The sequence below is a fragment of the Sinocyclocheilus anshuiensis genome, unplaced genomic scaffold, assembly GCF_001515605.1.
Source record: "Sinocyclocheilus anshuiensis isolate Anshui unplaced genomic scaffold, SAMN03320099.WGS_v1.1 scaffold978, whole genome shotgun sequence".
Lineage (NCBI taxonomy): Eukaryota > Metazoa > Chordata > Actinopteri > Cypriniformes > Cyprinidae > Sinocyclocheilus > Sinocyclocheilus anshuiensis.
The window spans coordinates 384,066-401,605 of NW_015537965.1; the positions used below are offsets into that span (position 1 = coordinate 384,066).

Sequence of the window (17,540 nt, forward strand, 5' to 3'; positions counted from 1 at the left end):
AAAAAGTGGTGCGTTTATAATTTTGTTCTGTGTATATATATATATATATATATATATATATATTTATATATGTATACACACACAGTCACAGTTGGCTTCTGTTAGTACTGTTGCAGTATATAAAATGAAAGCAAACTATTGCGTGACGTGTCATACCGTGGTTTCTGTTCAGGTTGATTAACACTTTCGACTTCAAGGAAGCCGTTGCTAACAGGACAGTCAACATTCAGGGTGGTTACCAGGCAGCTGGTCTTTTTGTAGCAATAGCATTTGGCCTTGTAGGTGGAGCTTTGGTTGGTGAGTGCAGATAAAGTTAAACAGGTAAACTACTTTAGGTGTTTTTATAAATATGCATTAGAGCTGTCATTTTATGCTGTGTAATTTTCCAGGTGGGATATTAAAGCTGCCAATCTGGGGAGACCCAGCAGACGCCAACTGCTTTGATGATGAAGTTTACTGGTAGGTAAGAAAAGTGTTTTTAGATTAACTACATGGTATTAAGTTAAACAGAACTGATAAATTTGAGGATTTCTATGACAAAAGATTACTTAGAATTTATAAATAATAGAATTTGTGTTGTTTATTTTTAGGTTCCTGAGGATGAGGATGAGAATATTCTCTCTAGACACCCAAACATGAACCACACAAGAGGCATGCCAGATGCGTGAGTATATATGTTGTTAAGTTTAAAGTCACTTGATATGAAATTAATATCAAATTGCAGTTAAGAGATTAAGAAATTGCTGCTTAAAAATATTTAATGTAAATACTTTCTGTAAAACTGTTGGAATCTCTTATGTACACAGATATCAACGAAGTAGATATCAAGAAAAAAACACCCTGAAAAACTCCACTTCCTGCAGAACTTCAGCTGTGAATGATGTTTGAATACGAATGATGACGGGTTTACAGATTGAGACTAGATAAGATACTCAATGGAAATGTTTAAGTCGGTCATGTGCTGTGGGTTGTACAATGTCATAATCCTAAAGCATTTTGTCTGTAGCACCTGACTATGTTGCCACTGCTACTTCCACAAAAACTAATCCAAACGTGTTTATTTCCTTTTTAATGCTTTATATTCCTACACCAATGATGTGAAACTTTATCTTATCTTTGTTTGCAATCTAACTATATACTGTATATCAGTTCAATATTAATTGCATTTTCTTTTGTTAACTACCCGTGTTATTTAACCTCCCTAATAAAGTCAATTATTTTTTTTATCATATATCAGTTTTGTTTTTTTTTCTACATTTTTGAGCACTGAAGGATGTTGACGCTACAACGAGATTGGCTTTGACAGGTGAATTTGCATATTTGCCTGAGGCCTTTATTTGAAGGAACACTCTGTGAGCAAAGAAACTTCCGACTGTCTGGAATGTTGAGAGCTACATATTCATCAAAACTGTTTGGGCAAGAGTCCAGTTCATTAAAATAATAAATGATCATTCCCATTAGACAGCATCAGATCTCTCTAGATGATGTCTTGGAATCATTCTTTGCATTTATTGTCACTAAAATCGTTGTCTACTAATATGGATAGTCTCTTGTGTCCTCCCTTGTCCCTTGTCTTTGTTAACAATAAACTTTTCTAGCATTGGCAAGAAATTTAACTAGTTGGATTTTTTTTTAACACACCAGAGAAATGAATGTTTATGACATTTCTTTGAAAGTTGTCATGGATAAAATTAGGGATGGTGCAAAAACTGAGAAAAGAGAACAGACTCTGTGGACCGGATTAGCTACACAGCTGGTGTTTTTTGCTCTAATTGACCTAAACTTTTTGCCTAAAAGGAAGCGCTTAGAAAAGTGGGTGGGAGGAGGTAACAAGTGAGGCAGACTTTTAGATTTAGACTTTTAGTCAATGCTCTGTGCAGACTAGATAATGTGTTGATGTCTGCCCTTGAAATTGACTGATACAGCTTCAAACTAAATCCAAAATGACTGCTCTAATATGTTTTCATAATTAAATAAAAATATTTCAAGCAATTGTAACAGATATTCAAATAGGCTATGTAGGCTACATGTTATTGTACAATTTTTAAAGGGTTAGTTCACCCAAAAATGAAAATTCTGTAATCAATGTAATCAGCGTTTTTTTACGTTCAGCATGTGCGTGCTGTCTACTGAACGTAAACAATGCTGATTACATTGATTACGTTCTGGGGTACTCTCCAAAATGGCGGAAGACGGTAACTTGGGGAGAAGAATTGTTGAATAAATGATGTTATTATTGTTTTCTTTTCACACAAAAAGTATTCTCGTAGCTTCGTAAAATTACGGTTGAACCCCTGATGTCACATGGACTATTTTACCGATGTCCTTGCTACGTTTCTGTGCGTTGATCGTGGTAATATCCTTGCTGTCTATGGAGGGTCAGAGAGCTCTCAGACTCCATCAAAAATATCTTAATTTGTATTCCAAAGACGAACGAAGGTATTACGGGTTTGGAACGACATGAGGGTGAGTAATTAATGACAGAATTTTCATTTTTGGGTGAACTATCCCTTTAACAAAAACAACAGACACCCTTTATTTTACTTTTACTCTGTGTTACTTGTTTACTGAATCGTTAGCTGTTTCACTAACATGAAATCATAACATGAAAGACCAATCAGTCTTCCTATTTTCTACATAGCCTATACAGTTTTTACATTTTCTTTTTTCAAATGTGAAGTTTCATTATTTTTATCATTATCATCATTATCTGCAGTACTATGGTAATTATACAGTCAGTTTACTTTACTGTAAGAGTTGCTTACACATGGTCAGAAAGTTCTATAAGTGGCTGACTGGTTGTTGATAAACTTCTACTCTGATCAAAGGCTCTCATAGATAATGATTCCCCCTTTAGACAACCTTGTGATAATGCAAATTAATTGCTGTAATTTGATCCCTGTTTTATATATCAGAGCTGCAAGTCGTCAAAGTGTTTGAAAATGAAACCTTCCCCCTTTAACCTGATCAGTCTAACTTCTTGGCACTACAACTTTAATAAATAGTGTGTTCTGTGTGAACTTTTTGAGTCATCCTCTACTTCTTATCCTGTACTAGTGTCCATTCTCAAGTAGTGTATCATGTTTTTACTGTGCTTCTTCGGTAATCGGTGATGTATCTACAGTAGGTTATGCAATGTTTGCTTACTAGTGGCTGAGATGACTAAAACCCATGTATAATATATTTGAATATCTATTTATTTTTGAAGTCTTACAGTATATGTATTTTATTCATTGCAACTTCTTATACTGCTTCTTCCAAAAGCCTAATAATACATATTAAGGGAAGTCGTGGCCTAATGGTTAGAGAGTCGGACTCATAACCCAAAAGGTTGCGGGTTCGAGTCTCGTACCGGCAGGAATTGTAGGTGGGGGGAGTGAATGTACAGCGCTCTCTCCCACCTTCAATACCACGACTGAGGTGCCCTTGAGCAAGGCACCGAACCCCCAACTGCTCCCCGGGCGCCGCAGCAAAAAAATGGCTGCCCACTGCTCCGGGTGTGTGTTCACGGTGTGTGTGTGTTTACTGCTGTGTGTGTACACTTTGGATGGGATAAATGCAGGGCACTAATTCCAAGTATGGGTACATACTTGGCCACATGTCACGTCACTCACTATTAAGGGATTTTTAGTTATTATGTAAGCACCTGAATAACAGTTGTTAGTAACATGTATATCATTGCCAGTAGGTTTTTAGGGAATCAACAGTGAAGGAAATTGCTTAAATTTGCATTCTTGTTTGTATTCAAAATAAAAAAATAATTTAATTTAATCAGCTACTTGCAGTTTCGTTGTAATTATTTGTAACATAGCACTTAATTACAGTCCTGTTCCGCATGTGCATACTATTTAGTTTTTATAGTAATTACAATAACTAGGTAATAACTAGGTACTACTAACCCTGAACCTACCCCTAAAACTAACCTACTTTCTTAGGTAAGTACGCCGTAAGTACATGTAAGTGCATGTACTGTAAAATAAAGTCCAACCCATTTACTAGCAATTTCTGAGGGAAAATAGTTTCAAATGAAATCATACACCGTTTTTCTAGCCACTCCCCTTTTGAGAATATCAGATGCACTATTGTGCATAGTTTCATAGCTACCTGTAGTTGCTGAGCATCATTTCGCGTGAGACTGTCTGTCATGTATTAGGAAACAAAAGAGTTATAGTGTAAACCATGCATTATTTGTTCCCAAAGCAGATGGTTTCTGGTTGTGCAGGTATATCCAGTCATGGAAAGTTACTGGAAATTACGTCGGTCCCCATGCAGTTGAGTAAGTTATCATCTGAGAGATCAGAACAGTCAGAGCAGTCAGAACGTATTTACAGTAAAATACTTCTCTCAAAATTGGATTTGTCAGAACAATAAGTTATGTGCATCAGACCACCCTAAAAATAAATGACTAAGACCATGTATCACTATTAACAGAATATGGGGCATTTTTTATTACCTAGGTTGAAGGGGGACTCCTACTTTTAAATAATGAAAAATAAGTACTTGCAAAATTGAAACCCCGAAGAACAATTACATTTACGCTAGAGAATTTAATAAGCTGTTGTGCAGAAATTATGAAAACAAAACTTTTGCAAGTGCAAATGGAAGTGAGATCTCCTTGTAATTGATGATAGGGTGCTTGATTAGTATAAATAATTAACATTCATTTGAATTATTTCAGGGGAAACAAATGGGGTAATCATTTATAATTATTATGTAGACGTGGATATACAGATCAAGAAGGATGGTCCCTTTTTAAGGTGTCTCCTTTGTTGTAGACCTACACATGCTAGTCGCAATGAGACCTGATTGTGGTCCCTTGTTTTGTAACAGCTGAGAGCAAAGAGGATTACATGAACAAAAGCCTCTGTGGATGGTTGAGGAGGATATCCTGAAGCCAACGGGCTTTGTTTACATCATTGTATCTCCCACAGAGCTAACACAGGAGCACTAAAATATGCAAATATGCATAATAACCAAAGAGCTGCAGCCATGAAGAACACGGTCGTTAACGCCCAAGTCCTTCATTTTGGGAAGAAATCTCAGAATGTTTTGTAAATGGGCTGAAAGTTGCAACACAAGGGGTTAGTTCAATATTTTTATTCCCATGCCGGTGAAGACAAAATCCCATGCACCTGAATTTTTGAGGTTAGCCTTGTAATATTTTAGAGGTCTTTCAGCAGCTGTGAGTGAAAGACTCAGGTCTGAAAGCAGTGGTCCAGGAGGTGACTGCAATCCAGCTGTGTTTTTAAATGAGGAACATCCATCTGAGCCTCTTTCCACTACTTATTGGCAAAGGAGAACAATCAGCTAGATAGAGAGAGAGCTCCACGCTGTGGTAAGAATTCAACACACACACAGAGAAAACATGTGCTTCCACTTGAGGAAAATGTACACAAGTATGATGGATTTGTGTTGCATGTTTTTAAAGAATCCACGTGTTACACTTTCTTGAAAAAAAAAATCGATTGAAGAATTATAATTGTTGTTGTTGCATTACACTTTATGGTTGAAAAGACCAATTATGGCTAATTATGAATTTATAATCAATCCAGTGTTACTTTTAAAAGTAATGCATTACAATATTGTGTTACTCCATAAAAAAAGTAACTAATTACATTACTTAGTTACTTTTTATGGAAAGTAATGTGTTATGTTACTTTTGCGTTACTTTTTAAATCTGGACAGGGCTTGCTTGTTTGTTTTTAAAATAAAAAAGTTATATTTTTGGCAAATATAAAAGCCTTTTCACACCAACAGTGAAATGAATAAGCCTCAGGCTGAAGGGAAAGTAAATTTACGTCCGTACAGTAGAAGAAATTTCAGCAATAAAAAAAGACACACAAATGTTTGTCTAGAGTAATTTTTGCTTATTAGTATGGTTGAACTGGATCATCAACCTGTCATAACAAAAAGTTAATTAAGAAAATAATCATTGTATTCAGCACACTCATTCAACTCTCCCCCACATTCCCTAAAGACAAGCAAAAAAATCAACTTTGTGTTTTTCTTACAAATGAGAACGCTGCATTACCCATGCAGTGAGTTTGGTGCCGGTTATTCAAATCAGGGTTGCCTGTGGAAAAACCTAACTCAATTACTTTAGGGAGCCCCAATCGTCTATGCAAATATGCAGATGTATACATAGTGTTTACCTACAGCGTCAACCTAGTTTCCCTGGATATTTTCATTGACTAATATGCCTTTAAAACGCTTCCTTAAAACTGACATTTACCTGTGAACATTTATGCTCAGGGCTGTTTATTTTTCCCTTATTGCATGGCTGTCTGGAATACTTACTTTTGGTCAATTGCAACATTCAGCACTTTGATATAATATTCTGATATGTATATTTGGGGAACTGAAAGCGTCAGTGGGTTGTTCATAAACAATTTGTTTATTTTGATTGAATTTTTTATACAACTTTAGTGTGTGTGTGTGTGTGTGTGTGTGTGTGTGTGTGTGTGTGTGTGTGTGTGTGATCGCACATGTGCAACATCCTTTTGTTCATGTGTAGCGAATCAGCTCATGGGGAAATATGCTCTTCAGCAGCTGTCAGAGCCTTTTGAAGTGTAACTCCATTCTGCTGGGGTCCTTGTGGGCTACCGCCGTGATCTGTTGCTTGAGATCATTTACCTAGGTTAAATTCAAATTACTTCACACTGCATACATACATGCTGTACTTAAAAGCTTCAAGTAAAGGGGTGCTAACCCCTAATTGTTAAAGGTATTTGGTAGCTTAGCCTAAGATGAATCTATGCTAAGTCGTGTTAGCTTAGCCGCTTAAGGTGGTTTGTTTACAAAATTGTGTGTTTGATTGGTCCAGACGCTACACATGAATGAATGACTTTGATCCAAAGAAGTAGTAGGGAATTGGGAGGTGAATTTCTGACTTTGCTGAATTTCTGCATTGTAATGATTTTCTAATGTAGAATATATTAAAAGATCTGAACTGGTTATTGAAAATACAGTCTGTATAAAACGTTTACACACCACTGTTTAAATAGCAGCGTTTTGAGATGTAAAAAATTTAATCCAAGTAAAATTGTGTCCAGTCTTTTCCACGTTTAAATATAAGATTGAAACCAACAAAATTCACATAACCAATGGGGGTGTTTGTGTTTTATTATTTATTCTCAAAAAGCTGTGGTTTTAAAACCAGTTAAACTCTGCGGAGCCGGATACGGGTCCAAAATGACGTTAAAAATGATTATGCTTCACTTACATAGCCTTCCTTATATGGTATCAGCCCATATATGGGTTCATTTTCCTCCATTGTATGTGTGCAGGGTAAACATTTGAATTTGAGTATGCAAATGTTAAATTAAACTCTCCTCAAATTAACATTCACAAAAAGACTTTGTATAAAGGCTAGTTCATTTCTGATGATCAAGATTTAAGATCCAATCAGTGAAATCATCTGATCTTCCCATCACTTGGTAGCGCTGCTTTCTTGTTTCAAGTGCAACTGGTGCAGTCTTGCGTCTGTTTTTGACTGTATTGAAAATGACTTCAGAGGACTTAAGAATCAGTGTTCATCTTGTTTTTTTTTTCTTCTTGTTTTTTTCTTAGAGAAAGCTTGAAGATAATATAAGCTCCTGGTAAAATAATGAAATAATTTAAACTCAAATATATTTCAAGACTAGGTATGTATTAATTTATTTTGCAGTGTCCAGCTGATTGTACATTATCCTTTACTTGTAAACTTTCACATAGACATAAGATAACTCAATAACTGTTTATTAGTTTGCTCATTTGGCTAATATACAACTTGCATGCTTGAATGCATTAGTAAACCCACTCAAAAGAAGTCATTTTTGTACCTTTTATGTAAGACTTGTGGTCTTATCTTCAGCCAGCTCAATGGAAATTTGATGCAGCTTTCTGCTTATTTCAAAATCTATTTGCAAATCTGTGGGATATATTCACTAGCATCCCAACATCACATAAAAAAGACTTCAATCAAGCCTGTAAACATCTGACAAGATATTTAAGCATTGTGCGTGCCATCTGTTGTCCTTGTCATCGCTTGTTATACATGCAGATTATTCTTGTAACAGTGACATCACAAATTTGCTTCCCCTCACTAACTAGAAAGTGAATAATTGAAACAGTTGAAAGACCTCATGAGATATGGCTTCACCAAGTTCATGTTCCAAGATTTCAAATATACTTATAACAGTTGGAGCGCAGCACCAAGGCACAAAAATAAAGGAGAGCATGTGGACCAATTATTATTTGTATAGATTAATGCTTGGCAATGTACAAGTCGGACAGATTTTTGTTCAGAAATCCAATCCCCAGCTGAGCTGTTTGCTTCACAAGCAAATCCCAGCTGCATCGGTCTTTTACTACACCTGTTCATGGTTTTTTCTACACAAGCTGCGCAGGTTCTTCGCAGCTGACTCACAAATCACGTCAAGTGCGTAAGTGGGGTGGACAGGTAGCCTTCTTTTGCACGCTAGCGTGCCATTCCTTCTGTCATCATTCATCCCCACGGCCCACCCTTAAAGGAACACACCACTATTTTTGAAAATAGGCTCATTTTCCAAGTCCCCTAGAGTTAAAAAGTTGAGTTTTACCATTTTCGAATCCATTCAGCCGATCTCCGGGTCTGGCGGTAGCACTTTTAGCTGCAGCTTAGCATAGATCATTGAATCTGATTAGACCGTTAGCATCTCGCTCAAAAATGACCAAAGAGTTTAGATATTTTTCATATTACCTAGCTGGGGACTATTTTCAGGCACTGCGTAATATCATTGCGCCTGCTGCACCCATGGTACGGCAGCAAAGTTCCTTGATTATTACGCCGGAATGAGAGTATAGTTCCTAGCCATATCGGCCTAGAAAATCGCAACTTTTCATTTTCCGTCGGTCTTAGTACACTATGTAACTACAGAAGAGTCAAGTTTTAAATAGGAAAAATAACTCTTTGGTCATTTTGGTCAGCTAAAAGTGCTACCGCCAGACACGGCTGAATGGATTCGAAAACGGTAAAACTCAACTGTTTAACTCTAGGGGAGTTGAAAAATGAGCCTATTTTCAAAAATAGTGGCGTGTTCCTTTAAACCTCCCAACTGGTTATTTCCAGTCTCGAGGTTTGCGATAGATAAATAAGAGGTTCATTATGAAGAGTATGAAAGAATGTCCTAATAACTATAATGCATCATTCACACATTGTTTAAAAAACACACATTACAAATAAATATAAAAAATTAGTCACCTGCAGTCTTCTGTCAATATGTTTGTGCAGTCTTGTGTGGGATAGTGAAGTGCTCTCAGCATAAAATATTTCACATGCTCAGTATTTTGATGAACCTGCCTCTGGGGTACAAGAGAGATAAGAATTGTGATGAGAAATAAATATCATAATTTGGAAAAATATCAACATTTTCAGCCTGTTTTTAATAATACAAACCAAATACGCATACACTATCTTTTTTGTTTGTGTTAAATTACATTTGAATGAGAGAAGATGAAATATTAATGAATGGTATACCCAGACTTACTTCCTTGTACTAAAGCTTGGAATTAGAAATGTGGATGGCGTTGAAGTTTAACAAGATTTGTGGTTATTCTAAAATCTGCTGCAACCTAATGCAATAAAATATAGTTATCCTCTCTTATACTGAGAGTCAAGTTTTAAATAGGAAAAATAACTCTTTGGTCATTTTGGTCAGCTAAAAGTGCTACCGCCAGACACGGCTGAATGGATTCGAAAACGGTAAAACTCAACTGTTTAACTCTAGGGGAGTTGAAAAATGAGCCTATTTTCAAAAATAGTGGCGTGTTCCTTTAAACCTCCCAACTGGTTATTTCCAGTCTCGAGGTTTGCGATAGATAAATAAGAGGTTCATTATGAAGAGTATGAAAGAATGTCCTAATAACTATAATGCATCATTCACACATTGTTTAAAAAACACACATTACAAATAAATATAAAAAATTAGTCACCTGCAGTCTTCTGTCAATATGTTTGTGCAGTCTTGTGTGGGATAGTGAAGTGCTCTCAGCATAAAATATTTCACATGCTCAGTATTTTGATGAACCTGCCTCTGGGGTACAAGAGAGATAAGAATTGTGATGAGAAATAAATATCATAATTTGGAAAAATATCAACATTTTCAGCCTGTTTTTAATAATACAAACCAAATACGCATACACTATCTTTTTTGTTTGTGTTAAATTACATTTGAATGAGAGAAGATGAAATATTAATGAATGGTATACCCAGACTTACTTCCTTGTACTAAAGCTTGGAATTAGAAATGTGGATGGCGTTGAAGTTTAACAAGATTTGTGGTTATTCTAAAATCTGCTGCAACCTAATGCAATAAAATATAGTTATCCTCTCTTATACTGTATATGAATGGTAAAGTTCTATCTATGTTCACAAACATTCAAAAGAAGTTTTCAATTTATTGTCAAGCCTTTAATCTGTATACTACGTTATATGATCAAAAGGCTTGACATAACCTCTGTCTGCTGGCATCTCGGTTTAAGACTAATTCTTTTCATCAGCTAAACATCAAAAGAGGGTGATGTATAGCAGATGTCACTGATTTGAGATTTATGTGCATTTTGTTATGCTACAGATTCATACATTTAAATATGAAATTAATTTGCTTTCAAGTACCTGAGTAGCTTCAGAATAAACACTGCATTGCTTTTTCATCTGAACACAAACTGAGAAGGGCAAATCATTATGAAGTATTTTACATGCCTTTGACATTGGAATTGAACCATGCGGCTCTGATTCAATTATACATTTCTCCATGTCAGAAATATGTTTAAGCTATAAGCGAGTCAATGCGGAGTTCACAATCTTAAACTATCCTCAGCCCACTACTGACTTGCAAATTATGTAAATCCCACAGAGCTTCATGCTGAGATCTTCTCATAAACAGACAAGTATGATTAACTGTGTTTATGTACAAGGGTGATATAAATCAAAACTGTGCTTATTTATTTATTTGTTAACAATTTAGACTTTTTATTATAACTATTTTATTTTTTAATTTCATTTCATTTCATTTTGATATTTACAAATGTTGACTCCCTGACTTGGTTGTCAGTGCAGTGACCCAGTAGATTGGATGATTAGTCTAACAGGGTGATTTTTGGTCTCAACCAACTGGCTGAGAGCCATTGCTTTAGCAGTTACTGTACCATATATTACACTTACATAGATAAGATGGTTTTCTGTTTCTAATATGGTTATCTATACTTGGTTGTCAGTGACCCAATAGCTTGGATGGTTAGTCCAGCTGGGTAATTTAATATACAGAAAAAAAGATGAGAGGTTTTATTATTTTGTGCAGAGAAATTCCATGAGAGTCATTATCTGTATTTATAGGGCAGATACCTGACGAAAGATATATGAATTGCATGTGCAAAGTCCACAGATGATGGTGTCACTGATGCTGTATGATTTTCATTTTAGGTGCAGCATCTCTCTCTCTCTCTCTCTCTCTCTCTCTCTGTCTCTCTCTCTCTATCTATCTCTCTCTCTCTCTGTGTATATTTAAGAATGTGTGTGGCTCTGTTTGAAGGTGGTTAAAGGGCAGAGGTTTGGCCTCTCCCTCTCCCTCTCAGTAATTACATTTATGGAAATGGTCTTGGCAGCCTTTGCCCTTTACTTCTTATTTCCTAGTGCAATCATGGAAATTTGTGACTTAATAGAGGAAAAATGCTCCTTTAAGACTTTAGTTGAGAAGATGGCACAGATATGTGGCATAAAACTGCAGGAAATGGGGAAAGGAAAGCTGGGTCGCCAAAGCACATATTTTGTCTTTTGTTGATTACTGTCAGTTTCCCCACAGTGATTTATGTAAAGCAATTAGCATGAGTAATGTGGGAGCACACGCTTCTGTGTTTGTTTGTTCTCCCAAAAGAGCAGTGAAAAATTAAGCACCTGCACGGATCTATAACTAGGCTAAGCATTCTGGAAACAAGCAGCTGAGCACAAAAAGGCCTATGACAGCATTTTCAATTACACCAGATTGGATGTGCTTCCTATCACTCTTTGCATAAAAAATAAGAATTTTCTTTACTAGCCAATTATTTGTAAATGTATGTAAATTAATGATAAGAAATACAGATATCATATAAAATTAAGTTTTATACTAGTGATGTGTACACTTTTTAACAAGGCATGATTGTATATGTATGTATCTTGCATGCATCTATTTTACACATAAATAAATAAATAAATAAATACATAAAGTATTATATTATTGTATAATAAATGATATTGGAGTCCTAAGATGTTTATAAGTTGAGACTAAAGGAAAAGCAAAAAATAGAAATATGTTGTCCAGTTGTTGTTTATTCCTGTTCATTTTGTTCTGTGATTAGAATTCAGATGGCCTCCTCAGCACAATCAGCCAAACATCAACGGAGGCCAAGGACTTTGTCTTGCCCCGATGTTCCATTCCCTTATCTTACTCGTGCAACTCAAGGCAGCCTGTTCCCCTGGCAACACATCCTACTGAGTCTTTTTAAACCACCCCACTATCTTTTTCTCTTTGTTTAGCTCTCACTCTCATCACCGTCTCTGTGGTACCTTCTTCTTGCACTGTTAGAAAATCTTGGGGTTTCAGTGGGCCAGCATATGTCATTTCCTCTGACCAAGTGAAGGAATTCACAAGTCATGCTGATGGATTTTAGCACCCCTTTTGTCTGTATTTATTTAGATCAGACAGAAAAAACACACATTACAAATAAATATAAAAAAGAATCTTTAGATTAGAGCATTTACAAATAATTATATTACCAAACAGATGATAATCATGTGATGATATTTAGTTCCACTATTTTTTTAATATATAAAGGTGCACTCATTAAAAACAAATCTTAGAGATATAGACTCATATCAGCTTAATAAACGCTGTTTTATTTTTAGCCAGAGAAGCCTCATGGTGGCAGATATGCTGAGAACACATGTATCTCGGTAATATCAACACTTTCACTTTGTGGATGGTCTATTTTATTTTATTTTGTTCTGTATATTTATTTAATTGTTTATACATTTTTGTTAATACAGTAGCACTGGCAACTGAAATGTTCGCTTTTACATGATATTACATCCACACCACTAGGTGTCAGTATAACTCCAAGACGACTACTATATTTGTCAGTGCAAATTTCATCCAAAATCACATCATCTCTGAGAAGGTACTACTTTTTGCAAACAAGAGAAAGGTATCTTCTGTAACGTTCTCACTCGTTACATATTGACGCTTGGTCAGGAGGACCCCTTGGAGTCACGTTTTGACACTCAAGGTACCCCTTTAGCGCCATTTTTTAACGCAAAGGGTAACCCTTTAGTGTCACTTTTCGACATGAAGGGTCCTCCATTGCTTTCAGTTGTTTGCCTTAATTTAATTGTTTGCATGCATCTGTAAAGGTAGAAATCATTTTATATAGATTTATACTTTCATTGGAGCATGTAACCCCACCCCTACCCTAAACCTACCCTTTCTGGAATAACAGTTTCGGAAGACTTGGAATATTCATATTTTTTTCAATAAGTTATGGCTATAGTTGCACCTGCATGTTATGTCCTGTGTTTTATTGACAAATGGTAGGTTTAGGGGCAGGGGTTGGGTTATGTGCTCATAAATGTGTATATAGTGTAATGTAAATAAAATTGCTGTGACTGTTTACACAAAAAAAAATCACACCCCAACATGTATGCAATAATGGCAATATTATTACCCAATATATAATTTAATCATGACGATAAAATTCCCAATGCCTTTTGTATCTGCATATCGATGCTAAAGGTTTGTTATTTAAATCAATGGAGGACCCTGCACATCGAAAAATGACGCTAAAGGGGTACCCTGTGCATCAAAAAGTGACACCAAAGTGTCCTGACCAAGCATCAATATGTAAAGACTCTCACGAGTTGGAAGTGAGAATGTATTACTTCTGTATAGTATGAATGTGTATAGTGTCATGTGACCTACAGCGTCACACATCATATTTGCGTACTGTTTTGTGAATACTGTTAATTTGCATGCACTGTTCTTTTCACACATTGTTTCTTGCAAACTATATCATAGGGAAGTAATTTCAGATGCAGCCTTGGAATTCGGACATACTGCTCTTTCCACATTGCCTACAACTGTAGGCTATAGTAAGTATGAAGTGTTGGTTTAAGCCTGTGTGTACCTTTAATATGAATCAGAATCAGAATCAGAAGAGCTTTATTACCAAGTATGTTTACACACACAAGGAATTTGACTTGACGACAGGAGCTACCAGTGTAATAGAAAGTACAAACATAGTGCAGACATACATGATAGTGCAGACATACATAGGAATAACACAGTAGGGATGTAATATAACACTAATATAATAAAAAAAAGAAAAATTGAATAATGTACTATATACAGAAATAGAAGTATAGGAAAAAAAATTATTGTTTAGATAAATGTACAGATATGTTTATTAGTGTGCAGATATGTTATTTACAAAGTATGCAGTTTAATATAAGTATAACTATGTTAGTCAGCGTCCTGGCTGCCATTTGCGGCGCCATCATGAATGGTTCATAAATAACGTATTTCCCCAAAACAGTAACAAAACCCCCATGTATAAATAAGCGATGAAAAACGGCAGTAATTTTCTGTAAATCTATGTCAGTTATGGTTGCTTCCAGGCGAGCGGATTCTCCGCAGCTTTCTCGCCTCCGCTATGTTGCTATGACCATAGGCTATGACTCTTCAGGATTATAGCGCGTTCTCAGTGATTTGCTGGTCTGCGGCAGATTTAATGCGCAAGGTAAACTGTTCGCAAAGCGCTCGCCCAAGCGGAAAAATGCGCTGTTGCTGCCAGACCTTGACTGCCGAAAATCACATTGAGTTTGATGCAAAACCAACTCGACTAAATCAAAATAAAAAATAAAATAAAAAACACTGTAACTGTATATTTTTGTTTTCTCAAGCAAAGCAAATTTTAAAAGTCTACTGGAAACATATCTTCTTACATTTTTGGTCATAGACAACGTATGTTGAAGATATACGTTATTGTGTCGACGTTATTGCCTAAGCGGTAAATAAAAAAAAATGTTTATAAAAAACGTGGGCTATATACAATTTTAATAATAAGAAAACATCATATTGTTCCCTTTGTTTTGCGTATGCTGGTGTGGCTTACAGTTAAATGCCTTCTCTGATTGTATTATTGTTTGCAAGGTTGCAACGTTACTTTGCAATATTTTAAAGATTTTTGGGTATTTTGCATTAAGCATGGGAGTTTTAACTCCTATTGTAATGTGGGGTTTTGTGTTTGGGTTTTGTTTCATGTTCATGTTTTCATGTCTTTTATTTTGGAATTATTTCATGCTATTAGTGTCATGCTTCCCTTGCCCTCTTGTCTTCGTGCCATTGGTTCCTCTGTTCTTTGTGTCATGTTCTGATTGGTTGTCTAGGTCATGTGTCTTGTTTCCCATTGGTTTGTTCTTGTCATGTGACCCTCTTGTTTGCTATAAGTAGCCATTGTCTCTGGTTGTGTATTGATGTTGTAACCCGCTGTCGGTGAGTCAAGTCTGTTTATGCCTGGTCAAGTCTGTTCAAGTCAAGTCTGTGTATCTAGTCTTCGTCTGTTTGGATAATGTTTGGATGTTTGGATCACTTGTAAATAAATTGCACTTGGGTTCTCACTTCAACTCGCCTTCAGTGGATTGATCATTACACCTATTCACTGGGAATAAAAAACATAATTTAGCTGTTGCAGAGAGACCGGGGGAATCCCCCCATCTCCCCATCCTCTGATTACATATCATAACGTAACTACATGTAAACGTAGTTTCTTGCATTCGAATAATGGATAAACTTGAAACGATAGAAGAATTTTCATTTACAAATAAGGTAGAAAATGTGCATACTTTTAAATCGACACCCGGGGGGGGTTGAGGAGGTCTTAACACTCCGCATACCCGGTTAAAAAAGTCACCGCTCGCCACTGCATTACAGACCCTGTTTTTAGTTTCTGGAGTCCAGTAAAATGAGATAAGCTGACATATGTGTTTGTCATGAACTGACACATCACATCCACACATTATCAACCACAGGGAATCGGTGAGTTTTAACATAAGTTATATAAATCTTGCTTCCTGTTTTTGATAGTCCACCTCTTGCCTCCCATGGATCCCTCGGGATGTTTTTTTTTTGGAACCGTTTCTGTTAAAATACTGCTCAGGTAAGGTTATTTCTTTGGCTGAAAAATACAGTATGTAACTGCTGGTGTTGTAAATGTGTTCTGGCCGTGTTTCAGGTGCACTATTGTGCATCAGGCAATTATAGTCTGAACTGAGGAAGAACTTCGAGACCCGCTGTGCTTCTCAGGGCCTTCAGCTTAAGCGCTGATTTTCTCATGTTTCCCTCAACTTGTTCTGAAACCTTTTGGCCCAGCTGGGAGTGGTTTTCTGTTTCATCGTTCATTTGAATCATTAAGCACGAACAGAAACATTTGGACGGCTGTTATGAAAATTTTACAATTTACTATAACCAAATATGGCACCAACTATCACCACTGCATTTGATTCCAGTCGTTAAATGAAATGGACTGCATAATAGTCAGATTTAATGTGAATGTGGAACAGTATAATAAAACAAATAGCATTTGGGAGTTTGATTCTGTGATGGCCTTGCAGACTGTTGATAACGTTAAGCCTATGTGCCAAAAACACATACTGCATTTAAAACGGTAATATAAATGCGAAAGTAGGAAATCGAAAGAAAACCAATGCCACATTTATGTAATCTGCTATACATAATACCTTGTTATATTAAATAGGGATTTCAGCTGGTCCTTTATTAGGATGCACAAGGCATTTCTCTAAAACAGAAATCTACACATTCCCTTGCTGAACACAGACTCACTCAGAATGCTGTCTGCAGAAACATGTTCAGCATTGTATTAACTTTAGCATTTATTAATCCATGTTTTTCTTCATCTGTGTGGCCTACTGATACAGACAATGCAACAAAAAATATTATGCTTACATAAGACCAATTTGCCAAACAGAATGGGAAAGACACAAGGGTCAGTTTATGTTGATAAGAGATAAACCTATAATCTAAATTCTGAAAGAATTATGCAGCATTTTTATATTTCTCATAGAGGCACATAGAGGAATGGAAGGGGGTCAGAGGATGGAGAGAAGTAGGTTATTCCAGGTCTGTAGGTCTAAACAGAATGTTCCTCCAAGGGACCCAGTAAAGATAAGACTGATGTGCCCCCACTGCACACCAGAAATGGTTTGTGGTCCCAGCTGTGGCTGTGTGAACATACCTCATAGATTAGACTCAGCCAGCAGCAGAAGTCACATAACATTTCTTCCAGACTCGTACAGTGGAAGAAAGGTTTGTTTTTATCCAAATATCTGTCTTAAGTCACTCCTTTACTAGTGATTCAACAAACTAAAATAATAATAATAATAAACATTTGTTCCTATATTTATTTTGTGAGTCAGCGAAGCACAGACAGTGCAAAGATATGACATGATATTCTGAAAAAGCTATATTCGAAAA

The 17,540-nt window shown here is 36.1% G+C and overlaps 1 protein-coding gene across 1 annotated transcript in view; it reads left to right on the top strand.

Annotated features, from left to right (window-relative positions):
• Positions 1 to 664, top strand: part of LOC107667994 (ammonium transporter Rh type C 1-like) — a 4,001-nt gene extending 3,337 nt beyond the window's left edge. The window contains exons 8-10 of the mRNA XM_016459729.1: positions 173 to 297; positions 390 to 463; positions 591 to 664. Of these exons, the coding sequence (XP_016315215.1) occupies positions 173 to 297; positions 390 to 463 (199 nt within the window). The 3' untranslated portion in view covers positions 591 to 664. The remainder of the gene's footprint in view (positions 1 to 172; positions 298 to 389; positions 464 to 590) is intronic.
• Positions 665 to 17,540: the final 16,876 nt, after the last annotated feature.